The following is a 16,279-nucleotide window of genomic DNA, read 5'->3' as shown; positions in this document are numbered from 1 at the left end:
CTGGCGACAGTAGGAGTCCGAGACACCGCGCTCACCCTTCTCACCTTCTTCCTCTCTGCTAGAGAACAGGGGGTGTGCTGAGACACCCTAGAATCAGGCAAATTTCATCTCCCTGGGGGAGTACCAAAAGGATCAGCACTCTCTCCAACGCCGTTCAACATTTATGTGACCCCATTGGTCAAACTAATTAGGGATCATGGCTTCTCGCTAGTATCGTATGTTGACAAAACCCAAATTATTATATCCATTTAATCAATGGCAGAATCGGTGGCCGACCGATTCCACAGCTGTCTTGGCCACATTATGAAATGGATGCATAAGAACTACTTAAAATTAAACACTGACAAGACCGAGGTCATGGAATTTGGAAATGGTCCTACTATTATGGACCCAAGCATGGTGACCACCAGCAGTGGCTGGGGCCTGTCCTGTTCCTGCTACCAAAATGAAAAACCTTGGGTTTTTTATGTGATGTTCAGCTAAACTTCTCATGGGAAATCCATCAGCTGACACCAGCCTGTTACTTTCTTTTGAAAATGCTTCGCAAAATACTACCTTTTCTACCTGCGGAACTGAGGAAAACGGTGATGCTGGCTCTTATTCACTCCCGCTTAGATTACTGTAACGCCTTGTACCTAAGTGTTGACAAACGCCAGATGTTGAAACTTCAATCCCTGCAGAATGCGGCTGCATGTATTCAGCTAAACATCCCAAAATATAGTCATATCTCTGGTGCAATCAGAAATCTGCTCTGGCTCCCAGTTAAGTTGAGAAATCAGTTTAAGGCACTGTGCCTGGTTCATAAAGCCCTTTTGGAGGGGGGGGGGGGCGATTACCACAAACTATTTCAATGGCATGCCCCCCGTAGGATGCTAAGATCGGCCCATAAAGCCCTGCTTCACGTCCCCAGAGTTAGGATGACCAGTTGTCTCTCTTTCTTGGCACCTACGCTCTCGGATGACCTCCCACTCAAGATTAGGCTTTTATCGTCCAGATCCCAGTTTAGGAAACAGGTTAAAACATTGATCAAGCCCCTCCTTACTTTTCCAGAGTCATGCTCTCCCCAGCGCCAAGATGCCTCAGCATTTGTGCGCTTTATAAGCCTTTACTTACTTACTGTCTGAGAAACTGAGCGGGACTGCCCGTAGAGCAACGAGACGCACTAAAGCGATCTCTGGCAGCCCACCAGTCTCAATGCACTCACACGGCTCTAGCTGACTGATAGGGCAGCGAGTGGAGAGGTTGAAGGGTGCTCCCGCTGCTTTAGTAAAGTCAACGCCAGCTCCGAAATCTCATACATACAACAATAATGGTATACAATAACGATATGCAATGAAATAATGGGGAAAGGTGACTTACCTGTCGGAGAGCAGGAAAGAAAGAGGAAGAGGACGTGATGGCCATAGGCTTTTGTGGGACTAGGACACTGTTGAATGGCTAACTGGCTGACCTTCACTACTTCATTACTTCTCTCTGCATGCTGGGAAATAGAGCTTTATTGTCTTTTATTGTTGAAAACTGCTCGAAGAAGGAATAAAGAAAGTTTTAGCATAATACTCGCCTCTTGTACTGACATACAATTGGTGTCTTTTTACACATTTCAAGTGAAAGAAAGGCATGTTATTTGTGCATTACTCATGCCAGTGTGCCCAGACGACATAATCTGCCTCAGTGTATCTGAGAATAGCAAAGAGAGGGAAACATGGCAGCTAACGGGTGTTATCTTTCACCTGTTAAATTTGGAGAAAATTGCAGATATTACAAAACCAATATGAGAATGATTCTTGAATTTCCTATTGTGGGGCATTCAATAGCTACATAAAAAATAATGAGCTTTGTGTAACTATCACGTTAATGTTTACTATTTCTGCCATGGTAATACAGCCTCCTTACCCTCAGCATTTAATTGTTTACCGACCAGCATTATTATAGCACCCTTTGAATGCTGGTGTCACTGGCTAAACCCAGTGATAGACTGTGGTACTTTATGTGCGTATTTTTTAATCTAACCTTGTTTTAATGAAGCGTTTTTAGTCTTACTAAGGGGATGGCCTCTGCATGAGGGCTAAGTGCAAAACGCACCATCTACAACAAGCACTGGCGTTGCCAGTAGGTCTCGTAGAATGCAGGAGAGCTGAGATAGCGTGTTAGGGGAGGAGAAGCCGCAGAGCGCACGCTGGGCGAAGCCCTTTGATGTGCTGTGCGGCCGTGAATGCCAGCGTGTTAGGGGAGGAGAAGCCGCAGAGCGCACGCTGGGCGAAGCCCTTTGATGTGCTGTGCGGCCGTGAATGCGCGTGCTTGTTTGCTCACGTGATTCACGTGAACTTAAAGAAAACCGCACGAACGAAACCCTTGGTTTCACGATTGTTTTCAGCACTTGAATTCTCGCTCCCTCAATGCGCTTGCGCGCATTGATAGGTCACGAGACCTAAAAACGGCAGCTTCTCCGAACTGATGTTTCTGTTATCTCACTATGAATGGTACAATAACAAGTGTGCACAGAAGTTAAAAGTAGTGTCAACTTTTAGCCACAGTATTAGAATAATAGATAGTCCAGTCATTTCATCAACGCAGTATAGAAATATTGCCCCCAAACTAGGACACGATAATTTCATATCATTTACGAAGTATTCCTTTAATTTGAAAGTTTTTCATTTATTCAAGGAGCAAGTATACAGAGTAGCATTTGGACTAATGATCACCGGCACCATTGAAATGATGTGTGGTTTCTTTGCATGCACATGTATCCATCCGTTTTGTTCTGCATGAGGGCAACATATTAACAACAAATCTGTACATTCTTTACATGTCTTGATTCAAGACCGATACTTGTGTGCAGCGAGGGAGGGAATAAGGATCAGTGTTGCGAGAGGTGATCCATAATCACTGGCATGCACTATTAGAAGGGGACATTTAGAAGTCTAGTGTGCGCGCTGAAAGTGCAGTGGGATTTCTAATAACAGTACTTTGGTACTTTGACCCTTGGCTGATTGGCATGTGAATAGAGCCCCTTTACTGTTAGATAAGAATGCAAGCGTTCAGAGGTTGGTGGAAGTAGCAGAATGCATTTACATTTATTCCATACAGGTCGGTGCATTCTATATTGCACTTAAAATCATAATTCCCAAATATATAGATGAGTCTCAATGAAGGACTTTCCACTTTGGGCCACAAGGATCAGAGAGGCATGACCGATTTGAATCTACATGTGAAAATATGCAAGCAGTTTATTTAATTGGAATTTTTTTACTTTGCCTGAACATTTGGCATGACCACAGTCCGCATCTAGTTTATAATTTCAAGGAGTGTTAAGCTAATTCGGACAAAGTTAGAAATCGTATTATATATCGCTGTCATACCTTAGTAGACATTGAACAGAGAACAAAGACTACTGACTGAATACCTAGGCATCCTTTTCTAACACTGTTGCTGAGGTGACCGAATAGTACGGTCGCACCGGTGTAATTTCAATGTGTTTTCTTCACAGAATCGCTCTTCCAACTTCTTTTGGAAATCACTGTTAGATGTACGGGAATGAATGACAGTACTGGACAGTCCCTGACTGCACTATCCTGCGCTTGCCTCTTCAGTCTGGTTGTGAGCTGGGGAGAGACCGGAAGGACGCTACAGGCCATCTCTGCAATTCTCACCAACAACGGCAGCCATGCATGCCAAAACATTCAGGTATATATTGACTTGTGCTTTGTTTATTTGCTTAAAATATTTTATTAAAGATTACACAGTGTGACGTGTGTATGTAAAATGGTTCACAAAAAATTGCCTGCTTGCTTCGCCGTGACAAATCCAGGCATGTATCTATGTAGCTGAACAGCTATCGTTTTTGCTAGGATCTTGGTGTTCGTATTTAAAAGGGAAAGGTCCATCTGATTTACACTTTATATTTCGATTTTAGTTTTGAGTATTGGAACCAAAATGGCTTTTGCATGCCTCCATTAATTTGTTCAGTTTATTTTGAGCGAGATATCTATATATTCTTATCTGAGACTTATAGTCACATATACCTTACCTTAGAATTATCCATAGGTGTCAACCTGGATCCGGTAATTATTGAGCAGTACCTGTGCGGGTATGTTGGTGGTGTCATTCACACTGGATGTGACATGCACTGTGCCTATATTGGCCTGCCACCCCAGTGTGCTAACATCAGTTCTTTTCTTTCTCTGCCAGTCAGCGCAGATCTGTTAGGAGCTACTCCCAGTCACTTTTTGACTAAGTTTTTGTTGTTGTTTTGTCTAAGATATTTCAGGAATCCTTTCTCCTGGTGAATGAGGGATGTCCCCCAAGAAACCAATGGGTTTTAGACCCTGTGGTGCCTGTCACAGGCAGATGTCTGTGAAAGACCCACACTTGGTTTATTTGTGGTGCTTGGAGCAGGACCACAACTCCGAGGCCTGCAAGGACTGTTAGCTTTTGATCACAGTATCACCTCGACTTTGAAAAGGTCTCCAAGTCATGCAGTGACAAAGAGACAGAAGTGAAGTTTTGAAGCCAAAACGACTACACTGTTGCAAAAGAGAATTTAGATTATGTGAATTCAAAATACCCTCAAACTGTTAGTAAGAAACCTTGTGAAGAACAAAACAGTGGCAATGATCCAGACAGGTCTGTTGCGCCCACACTGGATTAGAGATAAGATAATGATTAAACAGCATGTGAGGATTTATCTACTCAGCCGCAGGGTGTTGGGAACGATTCTCCACTATTAACTAGATTAATACATAGAACATTATTTAAGCTGGTTAGTATGCTGTGCAGTGATCAAGAGCAGTAGATAAACATTGTGTACAGCTGAAGGAGAAACAAAAGTAATGTCTTTTCCTGAAAGAAACTTTAAACCCGCTGCAATGGAAGAGTCTATTTCTCCCAATGCTGCCAAGCATTTTACCAGGGAAAGTAGGTATTTAAATGTCCATCTTCCTCCAAGCCAGTAATTCCTGGAATTGGAGGAAAAATACACATACCATCCATTGTAAGTTAGTATCATGTGGGGGCAGATTACTCACTGAAAAACTGAAGCAAGATGGAGATCTAATAATCAGACATGCAAAGACCTTCCTCTCCACAGAAACAGCAAATGTTGGCTGCGGTGAGCAAAATCGCTGAGAGAGCTGCTACACAGTGCATATAGCTATTTTCAGTGTCCTACCCAATTTCTGTGGACATTAGGAATGAGAGGAGTAAATCACGAAACACTGCATTGAGGAATGCAACAAAAGAGTTTAAACAATTATCCAGGAATGGAAGGTCATTGGATACATTTGTCATTGTATTTGGCAGACACAAAAGGCAAACAACTCTGCACTGGTACAGTGTTACATAGGTGTGCATGACGCCACTTATCTGAGTTTAGGTCCAATCAACTACCTTTAATACAACTTTAACAGGTCAACATCTCCTTGGTGGACATAGTAGATGACTCGTGAGGAAATTAAAAAGGCCAACAAGACTGCAATGGGAGCATTGCTCACAGGTAGCTGTTTTCTTGGTGGAAAGGGGGTATCGTTTTATTCCCTATCTTATTACCAGACTCCGCAATTCAGTGTTGGACTGTAGGAGTGTTAACAACAAATTCAGACAATACTGTGCTTTCAAAATGGCCAGAATTTACAAGGGAATGCTCAGTCTTTGGAAGTGATTTTACTCCAGAATACTAAACACTAGTAGGGCCTAGACCTGTAGAGCACCTGACATTGGCAGGTAATCGCCAGGTGCCGTGTCTCACTCATCACACTGATACTAATAGCACACCCAGTGGCTTGACAACCAAGGTATTGCCACCTCCTGGTCAAGTCACAACCAAACGTGTTTGCTTCTAGCGCTTTATCGTCTGTTGACAATGGCAACTCGAAAAATGTATCACCAGGAATCCGAGACCTTGAATTTAGCTGTATTGTTCCTCAAGTCTTTGAGTTCCATACTCGATTTTACCACAAAGATGTATCGCAGTAATAAAAAAGGCAAGAAAGCCGGCAACATAAATTGTATTGCTGCAAAATAGATGCACTTTTAACAATTAGTGCCATAACAATGGATTGTAAAGAATACATGACTCACAAGTATCATTCAATGCCTTATGCATTTCCTACCACAAATTAAGTTCTGCCTCTATATGAGAACACCTACCAGTAATAGCAGATTACAGAGGCCAGAATAAAGTAAAATTGACATGTATAACTTTCAAAACCATTCACTCTGCACAGCCACACAACCTATGATCCATCATAAAAATCTCAGAAGGAAACCATGAAGGAGCAAAAACACCCTGGGACTGGAATCTGCAAACATGAAAATTGCTTATTCACAATTCTTCTCGGCAGCTGCAACTACTAAACTAAATCTACTAACTAAAAACCTTTCTATTTATTTTCTACCTGAATTGGCTGACACCCTGAAATGATCTATTGTGCACCTCGATCTGTACCATGCATCCTCATCTATTTTCTCTTGGTACATGACTTTTCCTCCCCCCACCCCCATTTCCTCACTCTTTTCTTTACACATATCTACCCCTCTAATTATCCATGTTCCTATTTTTGTCCTTTTGCTAACTCCATTTCCTCCTAACTGCTCAGTTTATATAGTGTTACATTTTAATCCCATGCTTTATATCCGGGTTTTCTTTAGTAACATTTTAATGCAAGCAAGATGTCTAACTTGAACTAGCCTGATGCTGTCCTGTTTGAAATGCTTCTTAGAATATTCAGAGATACAATTGTTACCTTTATGTCTGTAGTTGATTGTATAGGCAGTTGTAAGAGAGCCTTACTTCAATTTGGAAGGCTTTTTGGTCAGGCAGTAGGATACAGGATATAGTTCTGCACTTTAGTACCCAACAGCTTGATAATAAAGTATTATCAACCATTTCCATGATAATATTTCTTCAACTTCAAACGAAGATCTCTTCATTGTAGTACCTTTACAAATTTTACTTGTACATTTATTATTGTCTTTTGTGAAGGTTACCTTTTCAGGCTCTCTTCTAGGTGTATGACCATTTTTGTGTACATTTCGGTATTTATTGTACTGTAGGACATGTTAACCCCAATACAAGCCAAAACCACGGTCTTGGTTGGCAGTGATCCGTGCACAGTCCGTTCAGTTGATATTTGTTCACTGGTTTTTCTACATTCATTAAATAATTTAGGACAGTTGTCGGAGTTCTGCATTTGCTGTAGCAGGTGACTGGCTACTGGTTCTCCTGCTGATCGTCACCCATTCCACACTTAAGATGAAATAGGAAGCATATTACTTAAACAAGGTTTACTCCCCTATGGTTTGTTCACATGCACATTTACAGAAACATAACATTAAATACACACCTTGCTTTTTTAAACACATTTTTGTATTTTGTTGATTTCGTCAGAATATTTTCTCAATGCTTGTTTTTAACATTTGCAATCTGGTTCTTACACAGGCATTCTGTTTTTAAAAGGAAAAGCTCTCCATATTTCCCTGAATAAAACGACTTCATTTGTCTTGCAGGTGCCAATTATTTTGAATTCTCTACAGAGGAGTGTACAGGCAGTGTTGGTGGGCAAAATCCAGATTCAGGACTGGTTTAGCAATGGAATAAAGAAAGCAGCCTTAATGCAGAAGTGGGCGTTAAAAGATATCCCTGTTGAGGAAGATGACCAGTGCCTACTCCAGAGTGATGGTTTCTTTCTCTATCTCCTATGCAAAGATGGCCTATACAAAATTGGGTCTGGCTACAGTGGCACCGTGAGGGTAATGTATATTTCATTTTAGTTCTGATGGTTGTGTTGAACATTCTTGATTAAATGTATTTTATGTAACCACTCCTTTTCTCTAAATAATACTGCAGTACATTGTGTTGGGAGAGGCACATATGGAATAGTTGCAGGATAGGTACATACAGATAGCAAGAGCAAAGTAATGATGATATTACAGTTTGATAGATCAAAATAAAAAATGTATTTTTTTTTAACCGGGGCATTAAAGTACATAAAATCAAACGGTAGTCAGTCATTATAGGCTTCATAGTAGGCGGATAGATTTTTTTTATGTGCTATAACGTTAGAGTGCCTGCCAGATCAGGGTTGTAGGTCCTTTCTGAATTTGCTGAAGTCCTGTCTTTTTTTAGTTGTTGTACGAGTTCCACCCTTAAGTCACAGATACCTTCCTGCATACATTTTTCTCTTGCTAGTGATTCTTAAAGGGCTCTGAGCGATTCAATGTAAAATGATGTATCCTGAGATAATGTTGTGGTCCAGTGCTTTGTAAAAGAGAATGCAGTGTTAAGGATAGTTTTAATTTTGCTTGGTCCCTTCATTTTTATACCTCTGTTGTTTGCTTTGCTACTCACAACCTAATATTTTTTACAATAACTAACTTTTTGAACACCAGGTTTGGTTTTAGTGACTAATTTTCTGGGGGACCCTGTTTTCATGAACTCTAATGGAATCAACCACCATACCAATTAAATTATAACCATATTTTATCTAACCTATATTTAATTTTTAGAAGACTTAATGGCAGAGTTCCTGTCAAAGTGAGTGGTGAGAGACACGAGCATGAAACCAACATTTTTACAGTGTATGTCAGCTTATGGATTAATCTGAATAAGTAATTCATGCCAGAGAGAATGTGCAAAGCAGGTATAGATTTGGAAATAAGTAACACAAAAAAAAGTTACCTGATGGTTTGGCTTCGATTATTTGGCATGGGGTACCGTTTTCTGATGAGGAATAATAGATACATTTAAACAAAATGAGCGCAGTGTCCTTGTGGGTCCATGGTGGCAGACAGTCTCCTTCGTCCAGGGCAGCAGTTGCCATGCAGCCTGCAAGTCCGTCCCCTCAACTTGTCACAATTGGGGTGGATTTAGACAGTGACCAGTGTTGCCTCACTGCACTGTGCATTGGCCCAAATGGTGAAGTCTCTAATGATATCTAGGTTGGTCGTGGGGTGTCTGTTGGTGCACTCATGTGTACAGTTCATGGCTGCTCTTGACTTGCAAACTAATTTTTTAAATTATAAATTATGGCGTGCAGCCCTAAGTGTACCCAGCTTCTAAGTCTTGCAATCAGCGCAAACCGATTTCAAAGCCAAAGCATGTTCTCTTATGTAAGGGTTACTTTTGATACAGCTGGTTTATGGGCAACACATATCCCCCACTGTAGGATGAAGTTATCTAGGGCAGTTGGTTTGCTTATCAGCCTCCCACAGCCACCTGGGGTGAGGGCATTTTTTCCACTACTACAGATATATACCACCTAATGTGTCCCTGTGGCAACTTATGGGGCTGAGATCTGAAGCTATGCAGGCGGAGGTAAACTGCTTTTACAGAAAAGTCCTGTCCCTTCCTTTATCCTCCTCCCATTTTATTTGTCACACGAATTGGGTCTAAATTATGTAAATGGTCGTAACAGAGTACGCCCTTCACTGCTTTGGCTGTCTATCTGGAGAACTGCGGTGGTGTCTCTTATAAGAGAGATGATTAGGGACTGTCTTCATGTGACCAATATCTCCCCATCCTGTGGTAAGCCTATGTAAAGAAAACTTTCCAAGAGATTGGGCTAACCAAATGCCTTCCTTTTTTTTAACACACTTTATTAATTTTCTCTTTATCCGTTGCATTCATGAAAACAACCTATACATTACATTGTAATTAAGCAGGGCATCATACATGTGTTGGGCACTTTTATATTGCAGCCTTCGGTCGAATTGGCATTGTTGTAGCGATGTCAGGTAAAGCCCAATGCCTTCCTTAAGTCTGCTTTGAGCGGTAATTTAAATAGAAAGCACGTGCAAAGGTCAGTATTTGTCCAAACCCTATCCATAGGATAAATACGGAAATGCTAAATCCCACTTTCAGCTTATCTGCATCAGTGCCCTGATAGATCACCAACTAATTATTTGTTTAGTATACACGGTTAATGGGAACAATGTCTACTTTTCTGCTTTAGAGAAGACGCAATCAAGTTTCTACTTTGTTTCCTGTTGGGCTTTCAGATCTCAAGAGTCAAGACATCAAGAGCTTGATCTAAGTAGTGAGTTCAAGGATTAGTCAATTTAGAATCAGAATAACTTTATTCGAGTGCCAAAGCAGCCAAAGAAGTTTACAAATGCAATATAAACAAGCGGTGCTTACATAATCATTTCAGTGCATATGCAATTGACATAACACAAATCTCGCATGAGAATGCGGCACAGTAATAAAAGCTTAAACATGTACAAAGAAAACAGATCGAAGGAATAAAACATGTTACAAAGTGCCTAGTGCTATGTGACCGCACAGCGGCTCGCAACGTTAAACCAGGACTCCTCATCAGACAGTTGTAAGAAATTGAAGGCTTGACCGCATTGCCTAAAATTCAGAGACGTCATAAAATACATTAAAAGCAGGTTGGTTGAGCTTTTATAAAAAAAACACACAAAAAAGAAAGTGCCTCATTGGTTGCCCAGACCTGTTGTCAAAAGGGCACGGGCCAGTATCAAGATTGACTAATCCTTGAACTCACTACTATGATCAAGCTCTTGATGTCTTCACTCTTGAGTTCTGGGTTGCTAGTCCGCCGAAAAAACATTAATATTGAAAATGAAATAGACAGTGTTATTACCGTCATGCATCATATTACACCCAGTATGTTCAACACTAGAAATTCACACATCTGACTTGATTCCTATAGTATGATAACGAAACAAAAGTATGTGGTAAATTCATTTAGCAAACTATGCAGAGAGAACATAATTTGCGTGTGCTTTCTTCTTTTCTCAACCTAGGGATTGAGACAAGATTGAAAATATCACAAGGTTGAAGAAACCAGCTGTATGATTTTATCACTTGATATTATATTTATATCTGTTATGCCACTGTCCTGTTATGAGAGAAATAAGACTAAGATAGATAAACCATGTATTAGTCCATAAAGGGATCCCACCTGTCTTCAGATGCTGAAATTTAGTTTTTATAGTGGGAACACAACTGTAATAAGCTGTACTGTGGATGTTTTGAAAGCTGTTTTTAAGCAAATTGCAGTACTAAACGGAAACAAAGTTTATTTGGTTAATAATTGTACCAGTGTTCAACACTTGGATGTTTGCCTAGTATGCTCATATAGCAAAATGCATGTAAAACCCTTATTAATGTTGCTATTCACCTAGAACCTGTTGAAACAATTGCGTCTGAATAAATGAAATGAAATGAAAAATTGCATTTGTATAGCGCATAACTGCCCTAGGGCCTCGCAGCGCTTGAAGATAAAATGGTTTAGCGCAGGCTCGGGGCAGATCAGCAGGATTTAGCAAACAAATGCGTTTTCAAGGCCTTTCTGAACGAGAGGAGGTTGCTATTTCCTCGGATGGCAAAGGGGAGGGCATTCCAAATTCTGGTCGCCGAATGGGAAAAAGAGCGGCCACCCCAACGGGCTTTGTTAATTTTAGAGGAGGTGGCCAGCTGCAAGGTACCAGACCGAAGGGGGCGTGCTGGGACATAAGGCGTGACCAAAGGGTGCAGAATCGCTGGGCCTACACGGTGAAAGGATTTGTGCATAATGCACAAAGCTTTAAACTGCACTCTGGCAGCCATTGGGAGCCAGTGGAGGTCTTTCAGAGCCTTCCTCGCCGACTGCCGACGGGAGAGATTGAACAGTAGGCGGGCCGCACCGTTTTGTGTGACCTGAAGCCTCTGCAGTACCGAAGCCGGTGCTCCTAGGTAGAGAGCATTCCCATAATCCAGGCGAGAGAGAATCAGGGCCTGGACCATGGTCCTCCTCGCCTGGAAAGGGAGCAAAGGGAGCACCTGCCGGAGCATCCTCATTAGTCCAAAGCAAGTGGCGGCAGTCTTAGTAGCCTGGACCGAGAAATCAAGGGCGGTGTCAAGCCAGATCCCGAGGCTCTTTATCTGGGACTTGGGGGCAGGAGGAGCGCCAAGACATGGTGGCCAGACGGGTGCAAGAGCAGACGGGGAGGGATTTCCGAGGAGAATGATGTCTGTCTTCTTTTGGATATCTTTCACATATTCTTATCTGGTACTATATAGGTGCTAGCAAAACCTCTGACTTTTACTTTTGCTTACCGTAAGTTTGTTTTGCAAGTATGGATTAGCCAGAAATGTGTACCCTTAAATTCCTGATTACAGTTATTCAACTTTTGTAGCACTCCCAGTGTTTGAGACAACATTATGTCATTGTCCCTGTGCATACCTGAGCAGCCCCTAATGGAAGTAACCGGATATTGTTTAACATGTTTTTGGTCTTTCCTGTATGAAAAAAAATCCTATTAATCATTATTGAATTAAGACGATCCACTTCTAAAAAATACTTTACCATGTTTCATTGTGTATGACCTTTAATTAGTTTTTTCTTGTGTGATGTTTCACACCCACTTGCTAATGATTGCTTCCTAGTCTGCTGTCTCTGCTATTGTACGTTCTGCCTTTGCACCAGTCTCATCCTTTGAACCTTCCTCTCTAACCATATTTCTGCTGTGCATGCTTTTTCCCTCAAAATTATTTAGCTTAGTACTTGGAAGAACTGCTTGGTAAAGAAAAGCAATTTTTAAGGGACAGCCTACCAGACGGCACAGCTGTCTGATGTGCTGTAGACATCTTGGGGGGGGGGGGGGCTTCAGAAAGTTGTCCTTGGAATGCATTATGCCTGTTGTTTACCATTGGCTTTGTGGTTTGTAACTCACATTTTCTGGCTTTCTATTTGCTGGCTTTATTTTTTTAGGCTCTTCTGGTCCAGTTCTTCCCTCCCGTTGCCTAAACCTTATTTACCGTTTTCTTCCATGAACTCCCTCTCTGTGAACAGGCCTTTAAATATTGTGCTTATCTTGTCACATTTACTGTGATTTCAAAGACTGGGGTCAAATGTCAGGCGTGGTCTTCCAAGGGCTCTTGTTTACTTTTCTTTCTCTGACTTCAAAGTGAGAGGATTTATGTGAAAATCGTGCTGGATATCGGGAGGGGGGGGATGGAGCGGGTAGGAAAGAGGATTTTTTTCTAGCACAACATTTTAATGAACCGTGTAAGTATTTCGGAATATATCAGAATTAGAAACACAAATGAAGCACGTTTTTTGTTATTTATGAAGTGTGTTGGAAACATGCTTTAATATGATCAAAACAAATCATTACACTCAGTGATGCAATTTTCGTTTGTGCACTGTATAGGTTTATTAGTAAAACGGTATGTCTGTGCAAATGTAATGGTCATTTCAATTGAAAATGTGTTGTCTGTAATGGCAGTGCACCATCATACCATGCATACTCCACTCTGCCCAGCTCTACACCACTGCACTCTACACCACTGCACTCTACTCCGCTGCACTCTACTCCGCTGCACTCTACTCCGCTGCACTCTACTCCGCTGCACTCTACTCCGCTGCACTCTACTCCGCTGCACTCTACTCCGCTGCACTCTACTCCGCTGCACTCTACTCCGCTGCACTCTACTCCGCTGCACTCTACTCCGCTGCACTCTACTCCGCTGCACTCTACTCCGCTGCACTCTACTCCGCTGCACTCTACTCCGCTGCACTCTACTCCGCTGCACTCTACTCCGCTGCACTCTACTCCGCTGCACTCTACTCCGCTGCACTCTACTCCGCTGCACTCTACTCCGCTGCACTCTACTCCGCTGCACTCTACTCCGCTGCACTCTACTCCGCTGCACTCTACTCCGCTGCACTCTACTCCACTGCACTCTACTCCACTCAACTGCATTCTACTCTACTCCGCTGCACTCTACTCCGCTGCACTCTACTCCACTGCACTCTACTCCACTGCACTCTACTCTACTCAACTGCACTCTACTCTACTCCACTGCACTCTACTCTACTGCACTCTACTCCACTGCACTCTACTCCACTGCACTCTACTCTACTCCACTGCACTCTACTCTACTCAACTGCATTCTACTCTACTCCACTGCACTCTACTCTACTCCACTGCACTCTACTCCACTGCACTCTACTCCACTGCACTCTACTCCACTGCACTCTACTCCACTGCACTCTACTCCACTGCACTCTACTCCACTGCACTCTACGCCACTGCACTCTACGCCACTGCACTCTACTCCACTGCACTCTACTCTACTCAACTGCATTCTACTCTACTCCACTGTACTCTACTCTACTCCACTGCACTCTACTCTACTCAACTGCATTCTACTCTACTCCACTGCACTCTACTCCACTGCACTCTACTCCACTGCACTCTACTCCACTGCACTCTACTCCACTGCACTCTACTCCACTGCACTCTACTCCACTGCACTCTACTCCACTGCACTCTAATCCACTGCACTCTACTCTACGCCACTGCACTCTACTCTACGCCACTGCACTCTACTCTACGCCACTGCACTCTACTCTACGCCACTGCACTCTACTCTACGCCACTGCACTCTACTCTACGCCACTGCACTCTACTCTACGCCACTGCACTCTACTCTACGCCACTGCACTCTACTCTACGCCACTGCACTCTACTCTACGCCACTGCACTCTACTCTACGCCACTGCACTCTACTCTACGCCACTGCACTCTACTCTACGCCACTGCACTCTACTCTACGCCACTGCACTCTACTCTACGCCACTGCACTCTACGCCACTGCACTCTACTCTACGCCACTGCACTCTACTCTACGCCACTGCACTCTACTCTACGCCACTGCACTCTACTCTACGCCACTGCACTCTACTCTACGCCACTGCACTCTACTCTACGCCACTGCACTCTACTCTACGCCACTGCACTCTACTCTACGCCACTGCACTCTACTCTACGCCACTGCACTCTACTCTACGCCACTGCACTCTACTCTACGCCACTGCACTCTACGCAATGCACTCTACGCAATGCACTACACGCAATGCACTCTTAACCACTCTGTCACTGCACTCTACGCCACTGCACTCTATGAATGCACTCTACGCAATGCACTACACGCAATGCACTCTTAACCACTCTGTCACTGCACTCTTTGCCATTCCAGGGTAGGCCACACCAATCTACACTGCGCAACTCCACTCTACGCTAATTTACTCTATGCCACTATGCAACACTGCCCTTTGTCAATACACTCTACGCAAATGCACTTTACTCTGGAGCACTCAATTCTGTGCCCCTGCACTCTATGCCAATGCACTGTACGCAACTCTAATCTACTCTGCACCATTGCACTCAATGCCACTGCACTCCAAACCACTTTACTCCATTACACTCTGCTACTCTACGCAATTGCACTCCACCCTGCACCTCTCCATTCAATGCCACTTCACTCTACTTTGAAACCATCCACTCTGCGCCATGCCACTGTGCCACACCTCTCCAGGCTACCTTACTCCACTCAACGCCACTGCATTCTCTGGCACTTGTCCTCTGCACCACTCTATGCCTCTGTATTCTATGCCATTCGACTCTACCCTTCCCCATTGCCAACTACATCACTGCACTTTGCGCCACTCCATTCAGTGCCACGCCTCTCCACTCTAATATGAACCACTCTAATCTACGATGCTGCATTGTATGGCGCTGAATTCAAAGTCATGGCACTCAATGGCACCGAGCTCTGCAACACTCTATGCCACGGTACTCTACACAGTTCCACTCTATTCTATGCCACTCTTGTGCATGCCACTCAAATACATAACACTCTCTGCCACTCCTCTGCACTCTACACTTTGCCATTCCACTCTACAACACTCTACTCTTCACCATTCCACTCTACGAAACTGCATGCAGCTCTCCTCTACATCACTAACTTTTAGCCATGCTGAACAGCAGCCACACTGGTGTATAATATGACTAAAACACATTGGCAATGCCAAAAGCTCTTGTTTAGGTTTAACTTATTAACTTTGCCAATGCTTGTTAAATGTACTTCCATATTCTTCTCTCTAACCTTGTTGATGTAAGCAGCCTACACCCAAAAGTTGCATTTTCATCCTCAGTATCTTGCAAAATAAACTAGGGGTTATGATGGAGCAAACTCACTCTCCATTTTGTGTATTTGGAGGGAGGACTGATTGATTCTAGTCTTTAGCATCACAATGATTGCAACCATAGTAGAAGTCATCTGCCCCATCACGGGTCATAACCTCAGCTATGCTTTTGACATGTTTAAATAACACAACTACCACCCTAATACTTGCACAATCCCCTGCATTTAATTCTGATTTATGCTGTTTTAACAAACTGAATGATTTCTCCTTCATGTTATTGGAATGACTTGATGGTCAAAATATCCACAACTAATTATTTCCTTGGCTCCCTTTAGCCAGCCTCA

The 16,279-nt window shown here is 42.9% G+C and overlaps 1 protein-coding gene across 5 annotated transcripts in view; it reads left to right on the top strand.

Moving 5' to 3' along the window:
* The window catches only part of MYCBP2 (MYC binding protein 2), a 1,909,483-nt gene that overhangs the window by 226,619 nt on the left and 1,666,585 nt on the right, over positions 1 to 16,279 (top strand). For all 5 annotated transcript variants that reach the window (XM_078657470.1, XM_078657469.1, XM_078657471.1 and 2 more), the window contains exons 5-6: positions 3,488 to 3,684; positions 7,504 to 7,746. In XM_078657470.1, coding sequence (XP_078513596.1) covers positions 3,488 to 3,684; positions 7,504 to 7,746 — 440 coding nt within the window. The remainder of the gene's footprint in view (positions 1 to 3,487; positions 3,685 to 7,503; positions 7,747 to 16,279) is intronic.

The sequence above is a fragment of the Lissotriton helveticus genome, chromosome 8, assembly GCF_964261635.1.
Source record: "Lissotriton helveticus chromosome 8, aLisHel1.1, whole genome shotgun sequence".
Taxonomy (NCBI): Eukaryota; Metazoa; Chordata; class Amphibia; order Caudata; family Salamandridae; genus Lissotriton; species Lissotriton helveticus.
This window is presented reverse-complemented; position numbering and strand designations above follow the sequence as displayed.